The following is a 13,373-nucleotide window of genomic DNA, read 5'->3' on the forward strand; positions in this document are numbered from 1 at the left end:
TGCCCTCGGTCTCTCCCTGGGGCCTGTGCAGTGAGCAGCTTCCCCAGACATTCCCACAAAAGGGAAGGTTGGATCCAAAATGGTTATCTCCCACGGGCTGTCGGGGCGAGGGGCGGTCAGGGAGCTGGCCAGCCCAGCCCAAGTGGAGGCCTGGGAGGGGCTCTAGGCTCTAGCTGGGAAGTCGGGAGGTGCCAGGCACAGGGACACCAGCCTGGCCCCAGAGACCTCAGGACAGACAGTTCTGGAAGGCGGGAGGGACATCCAGCAGAAGATACCGTGGCCCCCCAGGGCCGGGGGTCGGGGGCCTCCCTGTGGACATACTGTGTTCTTCCCGGGCCGGGCCGTATCAGCCAGCACAGAGCCTGGAACTCAGGAGGTACGATGAAAGCTGAGTTTCCAGAGGGAATGGGGGGCCTTGGGTGAGTGGAAAGGGCACCGGGTTTAGCCAACAGAGGGTAGCATGGGGATCATGCTCTCCCAGCAGAGGAGTGGACACCATCCCTGGAGAGGGAGCAACTGGGGGTGTAGACAGTCCCACCAGGAGCCGGGGCACGAGACCTGGGGTACAGAGCAGGCTGTGCGGGGAAGGGAGCATGGAAGGGCAGCCCACCTGGGCCTCGGATGCCCGTGGGGTCCTCAGTGTGGGCACGAAGCCACGGACAGGACAGAGGGCAGGAAGTCTTCCTCAGTGCAAGATAGAAAACGTTTATTGATACACATTGACTGTCTTTCATAAAACCTCCGTTGACCAAGCTGGGCCACCGTGCTTGCAGGTGGGCTGGGGTGGCCAGGGAGAGCCAGCGCCCACTTTCAGACGGCCCACCGGAGCCCTGCGGGCCAGGCAGATGGTGGCTCGGACGCACCAGCTGGCACGGAGTCAGAAAAGAAAGTGAGTTACCCAAGTCGGCCGAGGCTCCTTTCTGCGTCCAGCCACTTGCCAGGACAGAAGCCCCGCCATTCGGGCCGCCCAAGGGCTCCCCAGAGGCGGGAACGTCATCCACAGAAAGACGGGACCCTGAGGTGGTTAAGGGGCAGCTCTCCCCCGCAGCTCACAAGGTCACCTTAAGAGGACAGAACGGAGCCAGGAAGTGTCCTCACGGCAGGAGGAAGTTGCTGGCCCGATGGGCGATGGTGCTGGCAGAGTCATTCTCGGAGAGGGCTGCCTCACGGGGCAGGAGGTGGACAGGGCTGAGTGATGCCCTCCTCTCCCTTCCTGACCATCCTGGGGTCAGGATGAGCCTGGCCCATGGCCTGGGGGCGACTTCTGTACCGCAGCTCAGGGAAGGAGGGGTGGCCGGGGGAGCCTGGCAGGGTCACGGGGGGCTGTCTGTCTCTCTGCCCACCTCCCCAGGGGAGCCTGTGCCCTGGGAGAAGGCGGCTCGCAGGCGGGAGTGGCTTTCTCTCCCTGCGCTTGGGCCCCAGGGCTGCTGCCGGCTCACGTCCCTCTGTCAAGGGTCTCTGGAGGTCACGTGGGCCCCACCTCGCCTGCAGGCGCCGGGGCTCTCAGGAGGCGTTCCCTGAGGGACACTGCATCTCCAGGGTGACCGTGTTGGGCGTGCCGCCTCCCGCCTCCCCCGGCTCAGCCCCGTCCCGCAGGGCCCGCTGGAAGACCACCCTGAGAGGCTCCCACAGGCGCTGCGACTTGTCCCTGCCGGCCAGAAAGTAGACCACGGGCTTGGCGCAGCTGTTGATGCAGAGGCACAGGTCAGTGACGTACTCGGGGAAGGGCGCCGGGATCCGGAAGACCCAGAAGAGGAACCAGTCGATGCCCAGGTAGATGGAGGACACGAGGAACACCGAGACCACGGCCAGGATGACGTGGTTGAGCTTGGCCGAGCGCTGGCGCCGCCGGGCCCGGCACTCCACGTGCAGGATGAGTGCCAGGCAGGGCAGCACCATGAGCGGGCAGAAGACCAGGAAAAGCAGGATGCCCAGGAAGGTGTCCATGTGCCTGCAGCCCACCCCGGACGCCTGGCGGCCCAGGAACACGCAGAAGTAGTTGTGGACGCAGGTGACCAGCAGCGACAGGGCCCAGAGCAGTGAGCACACCACGGCCGACAGACGCTTGGGCCGACGGCGCCAATACCAGGTGGGAAAGATGATCGACAGGCAGCGCTCCGAGCTGATGGCTGGCAGGAGGCTGACGCTGGTGAGGACCATGCAGAGCCCCATGATCCGGGACACGGCGCGGACGTAGTCGGCAAAGGGGCCCAGGAAGCCCCCCGTGTTCAGAATGGAGAACACGGCCTTACTAAAGAGGTAGCCGACGTCCGCGCTGGCCAGGTGCAGGAAGTAGATGGAGAAGGGGCTCCTCTTGATGGAGAAGCCGAAAAACCAGAGGACCAGCCCGTTGCCCACCAGGCCGCACAGACAGAGGAGCAGGAAGATGTAGTTCATGACGGCCGGCGGCGGCAGCATGGTGATCTGCTCGATGGTCAGGAAGCCACGGCTGTAGAGCTCGGGGGCCTCGCTCACGCCGGGACACACCTGTGCAGGTGTGGAGGAGGGAGACGCAGTGACGCTGGCTGGCCCCCACCCCCATGCCTGTGCCTGCATCCAGGTCTGCTAGGCTCCACCCCCAGGGCTTCCTGCTGGCTCAGAATCTGCCTTCAATGCAGGAGACCCAGGTTTGATCTCTGGGTGGGGAAGGTTCCCTAGAGAAGGAAATGGCAACGCACTCCAGGATTCTTGCCTGGGAAACCCCATGGACAGAGGAGCCTGGCGGGCTGTGGTTCATGGGGTAGCGAAGAGTCAGACACGAGTGAGCGACTAAGCGTGCATGCGTGCAGGATCCACCCCCAAACCCCCACCTGCATCTAGGTATGCTAGGCTCCACCGCAAACCCACATCTGCTTCCAGGAGTGTTGCTCCTGATGACAGACTTGGCTTTGGAGCAACTAATTGGCTCCAGCTGGAGCAGGAGACACCCCTGATCTCACAGAGTGCTACCATTCTGTGCCCCAGAGTGTGCAGCTGGCAGCCTACCGCAGTGATGGCGAAAACAGTGAAAATGATCAGTCCCTCATCAAGGGGCCTGACGTCCCGCTGCCCAGAAAACGTCCATATTGTGCAAGAAAGCCGAGGAGCCTTTCTACACCGAAGGAAACTAAAGCGGCGTAACCAATCATTGCAGGGCTGTATGCCCGGATTGAGTTGTGGGTCTAGCGATCGCCGTGGAGGCTGTTACGGGAATGACTGGGGAAGACTGAACAGGAACCATGTCTAGATAATGGTCCTGGACCCATCTTGCCCCTTCTGAAGAGTGACGCACTGAAAATGCAGTACAGAAAATGCACTGTGGCTGCATGGGAGGGCCCTTGATCTTAAGAAGATACAGGCTGTTTGGGGGCAAAGGGCATTGGAGTCTGTAATTTACTTTCTTTTTAAAAACTTGTAAAGTATTTATTTGGCTGTGCTGAGTCTTAGTTGTGGTGCATAGGCTCGCCGCTCTTGCGGCATACGGCGTCTTTAACTGTGACATGTGATCTCTTAATTGTGGCATGTGAGATCTAGTCCCCTGACCAGGGATCAAATTTGGGCACCCTGCATTGAGAGCTTGGAGTCTTAGCCACTGGGTCACCAGGGAAGTCCCTGTAATGTACTTTCAAATATCTTTGGGAAAGAAAGTATCTTCAATGCACTTATAAAACAGAAATAGACTCACAGACCTCAAGAATGAACTAATGGTTGCTGGGAGAGAAGGGACAGTGACGGAGTTTGGCATGGACATGTACCCACTGCTATATTTCAAATGTATAACTGACAGTATAGCACAGGGAACTCTGCTCAATGTTATGCGGCAGCCTGGGTGAGAGGGGAGTTCGGGGGAGAACAGATACTTGTGTGCGTGTAGGTACATGTATGGCTGAATCCTTCCCGCTGCTCACCTGAAACTGTCACATTAGTTTGTGGCTATACCCCAACACAAACCGAAAGGTTTAAAAAAAGGTACTAGATAAAAAGTACAAGCGACAACAGGCTAACAGAGTCGATCAAGGTTTATGCAAATTTACAAAACTTGCAATTTTTCTACTAAAACATGAAAACATTTATTTAAAAGAGCAAAATCACTTGCAAGTTACCAAAAGTGACCCTTGACCCATCGTGGGATCAGAGAGACCTGGGGAATCAGGGTGGTCCCCTGCTGGGTCTGGGTGACCCTTTGGTTTTCTGGATCATGAGGGAACTGGGTCTGGCCAGGGGGTCCCTCAAGGGGGAGACGCTGGAGGCAGTGGCTATTTATAGAGCTGTGGGGGAGCGCTTCGGTGGTTTGACACTTGTTCTGGCTGTGTGAGTCCATCTGGCTAAATGTCAGTCTTGGCTGCAGGGTCTGGGCTGGCGTAGAAATGCGTGAAGGTGGGCCAGGTGCAAGAAACCAGCCAGTGGCGGGGGAGAGACAATGGCGAAGCAGAGGGGACCTGTCCTGAGCAAGTGGGCAGCCGCCCTGCTCCAGCCGGGGGGCTCCAGGGCGGACTGGCAGACTGAGTGACAGATCCTCTTTCCCCCACTCCCCAGAGAAGTCAGAACTCGAGACTGTAAACTCTGTGTGTGCGCACTCAGTCGCTCAGTCATGTTCGACTCTTTGTGACCCCATGGACTCCACCCTGCCAGGCTCCTCTGTCCATGGGATTCTCCAGGCAAGAATACTGGAGTGGGTTGCCATTTCCTCCTCCAGAGGATCTTCCTGACCCAGGGATCCAAGCCGCATCTGTTGTCTCTCCTGCACTGGCAGGTGGATTCTTTACCACTGAGCCATCTAGGAAGCCTAGATCTTTAAATGTTCTTTATCCCGATCTTTAAACTTTCACATCTAAAAGAAAAAACACTGTGTGGGCCAAGCACAACGCAACTAAATGCTGGATTCTGTTCTCAGGCTATTGATTTTGACCTCTCGTCCCAAGTGGCTGAGGCTGCCCAGAACACCATCACTCTCCTTGCCATACCCCGGCAGACATCACTAATCCATCCCAGCGCTCTTTCCCACAGAGCCTGAACCTCGCCTCCCTCTAAACACCGCCTGGGTATCAGTTCCCACTGCTCATGACTCTCCCTCCAAAACAAAAGCAAAACAAACAAACAAACAAACAAAAAAAAAACACCAGAAGGTCGTCAGATCAAGCTCACTCTGCTGCTTTCCAGATGGCCCCCCAGCTCTGGCAAAAAGCTGGGTCCTGAAAGATGGCTTTCTGGGCCTGACACCCCCTAACAAAGGGAGAGCACTTCTGGCCTCCAGTCAAGGGGCTTCTGCAAGCAGGGACTGGAGGGTGCTGGGAAACTCTGGGTTGGCCCCATGAGCTCAGGGCATGGGGGTCCCAGCCACTACCCAGCATTCTCTAAATACATTTACTGATGACTCCACACCTGTCTGTCTGTCAGCTCTCAAATCCCTCGTGCTGTGCGTGTGTGCGCTCAGTCGTGTCTGACTCTTTGCGACCCCATGGACTGCAGCCTGCCATGTCTCCTCTGTCTATGAGATTTTCCAGGCAAGAATACTGGAGTGGGTTGCCATTTCCTCCTCCAAGGGATCTTCCCGACCCAGGGATAGAACCTGCATCTCTTGTATTGCCTGGCAGCCTCTTTACCACTGCACCACATGGGAAGCCCATCAAACGCCTTAGCTTGCTCTAATCTCAGCCTTTCCTGTCGGTGGTTCTGAAGAACCTCCTCTTAGCTGGGGAGGAGAGGCATAATCTACAAGACCACTGACTAAAGGAGTCTGTGAAGGACCAGCTCTGCACCCAAAGGAGCCGGGCAGCAGGGGCTGCGGCTGACAGACCAGATCACTCAGAGCCTCTCGAAGGCTGGAAAAAATCTGCAATCCTCTCCGCAGAGTCAGAGCGGGAGGGTTGGTGAGTCACTGGGCGTGAGCTGCCATCCCGGCCACATACAACCTTGTAAAATGCCTGCTGGAGCCTGGTCCCCTCCTTGGGCTCTGCCTCTGGGGTTTCTGGAGGCTCTGGAGCCGGTGCCATCTCTGCTTCCCGTGGCGGCCACCCCACAGCGGTCACCATCGGAGGCAGGAGGGGGCTGCAGGCATGGCGGGGAGGTGCCTGGGGCTAGGGCTCAGGCCCTGGGCAGGAGTCCGGGGTCTGCTGGGCCTCTGGACTCACCCCTGTTGAGTCACTACACTGGCGTGAGCCTTGGTTTCCTCAAACATTGTACCCGCTAAACTCAAGAGCTCCTTCCAACTTGAGAGGGTTTTGCCCAGGATTCAGAAAGGAACTCCGGAGTTTCCAAGGGCCTCAGACAAGTAGGGACTGGAGGGGCAAGGGCAGAAGGGATGGGTCAGCCTGATGGACTGTCAGAGTCTCAGCTTCGAGGCGACCAGACCCTGGGTGACACTGGCAGGGTGGGCCAGAGCCCCCTGGAGCATGTGACATCGGGGCCCCTTCGGAGCCAGCCTTGTAGGGCCTCCTGGCAGGGCCTAGCCGTGGGAAATAGCTGACCACCCCATCTCCACAGGGAAGAGAGAATGAGATCTCTGGAGGTTGGTAACACAGGGCAGGATTTGAGGGAGTCCAATAATGAAGGCACTGGGGATCCAAGGGACCTGGTAAGCAGTGCCAGGCCACACAGCCCGGAGGGGCCCTGTCTGTCCTGAGCTAGCGGATGGGTTCTTGGTGGCAGAGTGTGTGTGAGCAGGACATACCGGAGTGGCGTGCCCATCCCATCACACCCATCCCGCAGACCCTGGCGGAGGAGCCCCCTCTGTACGGAGCTGATGGAGAGACTTGCCTTGTTCCAGTTGGTGGGGTGGGCCTCCCAGGAGCAGTTTCCAGCCATCTCCAGGCCTGGCCAGTCCACGTTCCTCAAGGCTCCGCTCACAGCTCACCGGCCTGCACAACCCACCAGGCATGGCAGAAAGGGTCGCATCAGGGGGGCGGTGTCCTCCACGCCCAGGGGTGGCCCGCAGGGCTGTCCCCTTGGAGGGGCAGGTTCATGAACCATCCCCTGGTTCCCCAGAGGCAGGGCCTTGTGGGAGGCACGGGGCTTCCTGCTGAGTCCAGAGCAGGTGGCAACCGTGTGCACCGCCCCCTCCTTCCCCGGGGGTAGGGGTCCTCATTCACCTCCCTGCTGATAATCTAGTGACACCGCCTGAGGAAGAAGTCCTTCTCCTTCCCAGCTCTGTCGGACATTTCTGGAGCCAGACGGCGTCTGGGGATATGACTGTTCACCTGCACACACTTCTTGGGAATCACCTTTGGGTCCAGCCAGGGGTGGGACAGGGGTTCTGGGTAGTTAGTCCCAGGAGGGAACGTGGGAGAGAAAAGATAATTTCTGGCCAGGAAGACTTCCTGGAGGAGGAGGAGGCAGCCCGGTCATCATCAGCATTGCTGTCATCACCCACCATCCACCCTGGGTCAGTGAGAGCCTGCTCGCGGACACCCGTCCTCCTGCCTGGTCCTGGGTACCAGCGAGAAGGCAGGTGTAGTCACTCCCCCTGTGATGAGGGCAGGGAGGTGAGGTCACCTTCCTTGTAGGGTGGCGGGGGGAGGGGGGACATCACAGCTTTGCAGGTTTGTGTCTGCAGAGCCTAGATGGGCTGAAGAGGCAGGGAGGCTGGAGGGGCCAGCCCTGAAGTCGCTAGGGTGGCCCCAGCTCCAGGTTGGAGGAGGAGCAGCTGGACTCGGCCAGGACTTCAGGGTGGGGTTGGGGCGGGAGAGGGGGGCGGCTGGGAGAAGCGGGGGGTGGCCTGACACTTGTTCATCCTGGCCGGGCAGAGCTCACTGGTGGACTTGCCACGAGTTCACTCGAATTGACCGCGGTCCCCAACTTGAGCTCAGCCCCAACTTGGCAAGCACCCATGCCTCCCAACGTGCAGGTGGGAAACTGAGGCTGTGAATGGAGGAGGGGCCTTGCGGGGGCCCCGGCCGGGCGGCGGGCCGCTGGGCCCCTCCTCCTCCTCCTGACTCCCCCGGAATTCCAACCCGGCCTCCGCCGCCAGTCCAGGCCGCCACGCGCCCCTCCGCCCCGGGCCGGCCGGCCCGGGCGGGCGCCGGTCATTAGCTGCGCGGAGAGGCGGTTCTCGAGAGTCGCCCGCCCTCTTTAACCACCGGCCTCCCGGAGCCGGGAGCGGGGTCGCCTGGAGGGGCCACCGCCGGGGCCGGGGGCGGGGCCGGCGCGGATGGCGGGGCTTGCAGCCTCTGGCTGCGCGCAGGGTGGGACCCCTTTTGCATGAGCCAGCTCGTGAGGCCTGAGCAGTGTGGGTCTGCAGATAGCGAAGGAGCCGGACAGGGGAGGGGTCGCAGGCGTGCATATAACTGTGCCCCCTACCCCAACCCCCGTGGCGGTCTTGACTCTCGTTGGACCCCTGTCCCCGTTGCCACGGACAGATCTCAACCTCCTTCACACGCTGGGACTTGTTGAAACTCTCCGGGTGCCTGCAGCCCTCAAAGTGCCGGCCTCATCCCGTCTTCCCGCGGAGTGGTCGCCCTTCCACCCTCTTCCTCCACTGTTCCTCCTCTTCTGCCCAGCCTTCCAGACCCACACCACCCCGAGGCCCGGGCCCCAGGCTCTATGTCCTGACTTGGAGGGCCTCCCCTGATCCCCTCCGGCCAGGCTAGATGCCCCCCAGGATTGCTGGCTGGGACCTGCCCCCGACGGGGCTGGGCAGGGAGTCCTGACTCGAGCGGTGGCTGTCGCTGTGTGTGTCTGAGCCCTCGTCGCCCTGCCAGGGGCCAGCTGAAAAGCTACTGCACCCGCACGGAGGGACTCGAGGGACCTGAGAGCCAAGGTGAACCCCACGTGGGCCATGCAAGGACGTGTGTGTGACGTGTGGGGGATGTGTGTGAGCGCGTGTGCTCCTCATGCTGGGATTCAGCCTATGACAGGGCTAGCTTGGGCTAACGCAGACAAAAGAAGATCTGCCAGTTCAGCTCACTGCGGACCCTCCCCTCAAAGCAGGAGCCCAGATAGCCTCCAGCCACCTGTCTGCCTCCCTGGGCCTCAGGAAGCACCGCATCTCTCACTTCCACCCACCATGCCCGGGGCTCCGGGGCTTCGAACCTGGCCTGGCTGGCTAGGCAGGGCTTTGCTCCAGGAGGCCTGGCTTGGCAGCAGCCAGCAGCCTCCAGTTCTACTGTCTGTCTTCCCGGCTCCTTGTCTCCTTGTCTTGGGGGGCTGCCGCCTGGGCTGGCTCTGACAGAGCCGGCTGTGGGGTGGGCTTGCGGCTGTCCCTGCCCCCGGACACAGGGGAGACCTTTTGGAATGCCTCAGGAACAGACAGCTTCGCCCAGCGCCAACATCCCATCAGGCACCGCCCGCCTGGGAGAAGGTGGGACACAGCCGCCCAGCCTCCGTGGCTGAATAGCCTCCTTCTCCCTCACTGTCCACCCCAGGGCCAGCCCCCAGCTGCTGGAAGCACAGTCTGCCTGCGTGACAGCAGTGGGCTGCTGCCTGCTGGGTGTTTCCCTTCCTGCCCTTTCAGAAAACTCACTTGCTCGGCTGGAGGCTGGCAAGAGTAGGGGACAGGGCGGGGGGTGGGGGGTGGGGGTGGGGGAGCCCCTACCCCCAGAGGACAGAGCAGGAGCTGGAAGCAGAGGACAGATGGCTTGGGGGTCGGAGTGCCAGGGCCTGCTGCACAAGATGGGGACTCTCAAGTGGCCCTGTGTCCTCGGAACTCCTGCGGCCTCAGATGCTGACAGCACTGCTCTGGGGGTCTGGGTGGGGGCAGCTCCTGCTTGGGGCCATGTGATTTCCAGGGGCTGCCAGCCTCGGAGGTGCCCACCTCTCTCCCTTTCCCTGCCCAGGCCTTTACCTTGCAGCCCTGGCTCCCGAGATGCCCTCCCCTGGGCCCCAGGCATGTGGCACTACCTGCAGCTGCGGGTCTGATCCTCGGAGGCCTCCCTTTGGCGAGGGCTCCTCCCGCGAGGCCCACCTCTGGTCCCGGACCACCCGGGCGGGCAGGCCAGCCCGAGGCACTGCCCGGAGGCTCAGGAAAGGCGAGCTCGGAGTGCAGGAGAGCCTCGCCTGCCTGCCTGCCTGCTGGAGGAGACGGCTTTGGAAGTGTAACCCGCCCCAAACCCAATTCCAGGCCCGGCAGGAGGGGGCGGGGACGGGGAAGAGGGGGAGGGGCCGAGCCGGGATGAGGCTTTGGGAAGGAATGCCCCGCTCCGGACCCCCCCCAACCACCCCCCCCAGCCCCACTGGGAACTCAGCTCGCCGCCTGGTGACGTCACGTTGGCCCGAGCACTGCCGCCCGAGTCCAGCTGTGAATCTGCAGCTCCGAGGGGCTGCCCGCTGCACCAGGCTGTCCGCTTGCCCGGTGCCTTCCCTTGGCCCCTCCCTGGGCATCTCTGGGCGTGCAGGCCTGGGGGTGGAGGTGGGGGGGTGGAGTGAGTCCCCACCTGTACCCAGGGACTGATAACGGAGCAGCCAAGGAGGCTGCAGGAGGAGGGCTCCAGGGTGGGGCGGCGCAGGGACTTCGGAGAGGCCGACCGGGTGGCTGCACAGCAGTGCCCCCCAGGTGGTACCCCACACCCCCTTCCACCCCGGGATCTGCTCACGGCCCCCCTGCGGGCTTCTGGGGCCAGGAATTCCCTTTCCCCAGCCCTAATAGCAATCAGATGGCGCAAGTGGAAAATCACAGCGCTTGCCTGGGGCCCGAACCCAGCGGGGAAATTGGCGGGGCTGCGGTGCCTGGTGCGTGCGCTGCTCGGCTGGAGGATGAGTCAGCCTCCCCCGACCCGGGCGAGCCCCCCGCGGGGTCCTGGGGCAACGAGCCAAAGCCTGGGGGTGGGGGGCGGCGGCGCAGGGGCCAGAGTGGGGTGGCCTTGAGGAGTGGGAGGGTGAGGAGCGGCTTTCCCAGGCGGCCACCAGGGAAGGCTCCGCTGCCCTGGACCGACTTTCTCATGGCCCCGGGGAGCCCGGGGGAATTCTGAGCACAGCCTCTGCGGAACACACGGTGCCCAGGCTGGGGGCTGCCTTGGCGGGCCTCGGCAAGAGAACCCAGACACGAAGCTCTCCTGCACCTGCCCTGGGCCGCAGCACCCCCGCGCCCAGAGGAGCACGATGTTCCTGCGCCTGTGAACTTCCGAGCGGGCGCGGATTGTTCCCTACTGGGTTCGGCTGGCCTGGGGGTGAGGGGCTTTGCTTTTAGGGAGGGGTGGGGGGAGGAGTCCAGGATGTTGCTGTTCACGGCCACGCCCGAGGAGGAGGGGGAGGAGAGGCTGGGGACCCTCCCCTCCCCTCCCAGGCTGGCCAGCTGGGGCCCAGCTGGGCCGCTTGTTTACACGCAGAGGCCAGGGGGTGGGGGTGGGGGGCCAACCCGGGCAAGTTCCAAGTGTAATTGCGTTTGGACTCTTAAAAGGAATTGTGTGAAGTGGGCAGCGGCTCTGAAGTCCACCGCCTTATTTGGTATGGAAATCTGTTTCTCTCAAAACTAAGGAGAGGCGCTTGTAAACGGGAAAGCCGTCCTTTGCCTGGGTGTGCAGCGTCCCACTGCCACCCAGCGTCCTCCGGCCTGGAGGCCGGGCTCCCCCGGGACCTGGAGGGAACCCCGGCCGCACGTGGGGCTCCCCTGGCTGCCTCCAGTCTTGGGTGACCCTGGGCCTCCTGGGAAAAACAGTGAATCCTGGAGTTGCAATGAGGAGGGAATCCGGGTGCCCGTGACCCCAGAAGCATGTGTCATTCATCCCTCTCCCTCTTCAGCGAGGCCCCTCCCCCTTCAGCGAAGCTTAGGGCAACTTGGAGGTGACTGGCCCAGGGCTGCGCACGTGGAGACTCAGACACGGTCCCGACGCTTCCAACCCTCCTCTTCTGTCCTCACACTCCAATCCAGCCACCGCCCCGCCATCCAGTGTTCTCTGCCCCTCCCAGGAGAACAGGACTTCATTTTAGTGGTCCTGTGCTATGGGCCGCAGGTTTAACGCCTGCCCTCACCCCTACAAGGGTGCAGGCAGGACCTCCTCTGCTGGGCCCTCCTGGGCTCCCTGGATGAGTGGGTCAGCCCCTCTGGGCCCACAGGGAAGGTGCAGAGACCCCAGGCAGGCCCGCACACCCACCAGGCAGAGGGAGCTTCTGTCAAGCTGGGAGGCAGACCAGAATCAGAGGACCCAGGCCCGGGTAAAACCACAACCAGACAGAAGGCACTGGGGCTGGGCACGCCAGCGAAATCAGGATGGCTTCTAGGAGGTGATGATGGAGCCCACGGGGAAAATTGGGAAGGAGTGACTCAGGTGAGAAGAGGAGAAAGGCATCTCCGGCAGAGGAAACTGCAAGAGCGAAGGCTCTGGGGCAGGACACGAGCTGCCCATGTAAACGGGGCGGTGGTGGTGGGGGGCCTGCACTGGTGAGGCCAGGGGGAGGAAGGGAGGGCAGAGGCATGGATGAAGCTCCCAGGCCAGGCTGCTCTGAATGGCCTTTCCTGGCCCAGGATCTCACCCTTCCTGTTCTCACCTTTCTGCCGCCCTTTGTCCCATCTGCTCAGGAGACAAAGGCAGTGACGATGATGACAGTTACAGCTGGTCCTCTGAGCCAGGTGGAATGACTTCATCCTCACAGCACCGCCCTTTCGACATGCTCGGGGAACACACATTTACTGAGCAGCTACTATGTGCCCGGCCTGTTCTAAAACCAGGGGTCTAAAGACCTCTGTGTGCAAGGTGCCCAGATTCCGGAAATGAGGAAACTCAGACCCAGGGAGCATCTCTGTGAAGCTCCTGGACCCCTCCCCCACCCAGTGGCAGGGCCCGAGCTAGGACGCTGGGAGCACTCTGTATTTACAACTCCAGCACTGGGCACGGAGGTGTCCAGATGGGCGGGGAGCTGCAGAGGCCAACGTTCTGGTCCTGCCCTGCCTCTGATGGACCAAGAGAAACTGAGCCTTTTTCCCAATTGTACCGTGGAGGAAGGCGGTAGGATTCGAGACGCCCTGTGCCCACCTTCCACTCCAGCTATGATAGGCTGGTGCTTCTCTTTTCTCAACAGGTCTTTTGAGACACACTTCACACACCAAACAGTGTTGTCGTTGTTCAGTTGCTCAGTTGTGTCTGACTCTTTGTGACCCCGTGGACTGCAGCACGCCAGGCTCCTCTGTCCTCCACTATCTCCCAGGGTTTGCTCAAATTCATGTTTATTGAGTCGGTGAGGCCATCTAACCGTCTCCTCCTCTGCTGCCCTCTTCTCCTTTTGCCTTCAATCTTTCCCAGCATCAGGGTCTTTTCCAATGAATCAGCTCTTGGCATCAGGTGGCCCAAGTATCGGAGCTTCGGCTTCAGCATCAGTCCTTCCAATGAATATTCAGGGTTGATTTCCTTTAGGATTGACTAGTTTGATCTCCTTGCGGGGCCAAGGGACTCTCACGAGTCTTCTCCAGCACCACGATTTGAAAGCATAGTTCTTCGTCACTCGGCCTTCTTTATGGTCCACTTCTT

General features: G+C 61.2%; 1 protein-coding gene across 1 annotated transcript; it reads right to left on the minus strand.

The window, feature by feature from the left end:
* Nucleotides 1-684: 684 nt before the first annotated feature.
* On the minus strand, nucleotides 685-9,996 carry MRGPRF (MAS related GPR family member F). The gene is made up of 3 exons (XM_040255268.1): nucleotides 9,814-9,996; nucleotides 6,736-6,848; nucleotides 685-2,487 (listed from the first exon to the last, which is right to left on the minus strand). The coding sequence occupies exons 2-3, from the start codon at nucleotides 6,781-6,783 to the stop codon at nucleotides 1,504-1,506; spliced, it is 1,032 nt and encodes a 343-aa protein (XP_040111202.1). The 5' UTR covers nucleotides 6,784-6,848; nucleotides 9,814-9,996; the 3' UTR covers nucleotides 685-1,503.
* Nucleotides 9,997-13,373: the final 3,377 nt, after the last annotated feature.

Source organism: Oryx dammah, unplaced genomic scaffold, assembly GCF_014754425.2.
Source record: "Oryx dammah isolate SB20612 unplaced genomic scaffold, SCBI_Odam_1.1 HiC_scaffold_15, whole genome shotgun sequence".
Lineage (NCBI taxonomy): Eukaryota > Metazoa > Chordata > Mammalia > Artiodactyla > Bovidae > Oryx > Oryx dammah.